Source organism: Urocitellus parryii, chromosome 2, assembly GCF_045843805.1.
Source record: "Urocitellus parryii isolate mUroPar1 chromosome 2, mUroPar1.hap1, whole genome shotgun sequence".
NCBI classification, from domain to species: domain Eukaryota; kingdom Metazoa; phylum Chordata; class Mammalia; order Rodentia; family Sciuridae; genus Urocitellus; species Urocitellus parryii.
Window position 1 is genome coordinate 213,951,629 of NC_135532.1, and position 926 is coordinate 213,952,554.

Genomic DNA, 926 nt, shown 5'->3' on the forward strand with positions numbered 1-926 from the left:
ACATTTATTGAGAATTTGGCAGATGCAGCCACAACTCCATCATGATAAGAGGCACGAGTGTCATGAAGAAGTCAAAGGAAATAAGTGTCCAGTCGTTGTCAAACTTCTGGAAGTGTCCCAACCAACACTGTCCATGGAAGGAAGGCAGCCTGAGGTGTCCTGTGGGTTTTCAGCTTCTTCCTTTGGGACTCTGGTGCTAGGTCTGAAAAGCAGTCCCTTGAAGGCTAATGAACAAAGGAGGAACGTAGAGATGTGCCACTCTGCCTTCCGGAGAGAGGAGATTCTGTGCCTCAGGGATTTCAGCAAATTAGTAGAGATCGTATGGGAAGCATCTTCTGTAACTGAAAGCCCCACAGCCATTATAGCCATAGCCTAAGCCATAGCCGACTGGAGAGTAGGTGCTGCCGAAGCCGCAGCCCACGCTGTAGCCCAGGGGATAGCCATAGCTGCCCCAGTAGCATCCTGGGAAGACAGAACCAGAGAAGTTGTGCATGGTGATGGGAGTGGAAGGTTTAGGTGGCAGGGGAATGAAGTGTGATGGAGTCCCCGGTCTCAGAACCTTGCTTATATACCCTGGAAAATGGGGTGTGGCCAAAAAATGCAAAGTGTTCCTTGTCATTCTTGACACCAATTTGCACTGCCAAAAGCTCATTAATTTGTTATGCCCTTGCTTAAGAGTCTTTAGAGTTGCTTAAGAAAGCTCTTACGTGATATAATGCAGAGAGAAGATTCCTTCAAACACATTACGTGCCTTCCTAAAAAAAAAAAAAATTATTGCAGTGACTTCAAAGGTACTTGTCTTATAGACCCTACATGTAATTCTCTGTCAGCAGGTTTTATAATGCTAAGAAAATTCTGACGCTGTTAGCTGTTAGCTGTCCTCTTGCTCTCTGAATTTCCACAACACAGAGTTGGAATTCAATAAA

At 45.4% G+C, this 926-nt stretch overlaps 1 protein-coding gene across 1 annotated transcript; it reads right to left on the bottom strand.

Annotated features, from left to right (window-relative positions):
- Nucleotides 1-307: 307 nt before the first annotated feature.
- Nucleotides 308-619, bottom strand: Krtap8-1 (keratin associated protein 8-1). Its single transcript, XM_026393576.2, has one exon. The coding sequence runs from the start codon at nt 617-619 to the stop codon at nt 308-310; it is 312 nt and encodes a 103-aa protein (XP_026249361.1).
- Between the last annotated feature and the right edge of the window lie 307 nt (nt 620-926).

What these genes read in the sequence shown, in the direction of transcription:
- Krtap8-1 (XM_026393576.2), bottom strand. Translation starts at nt 619, where the DNA reads ATGACAAGGAACACTTTGCATTTTTTGGCCACACCCCATTTTCCAGGG.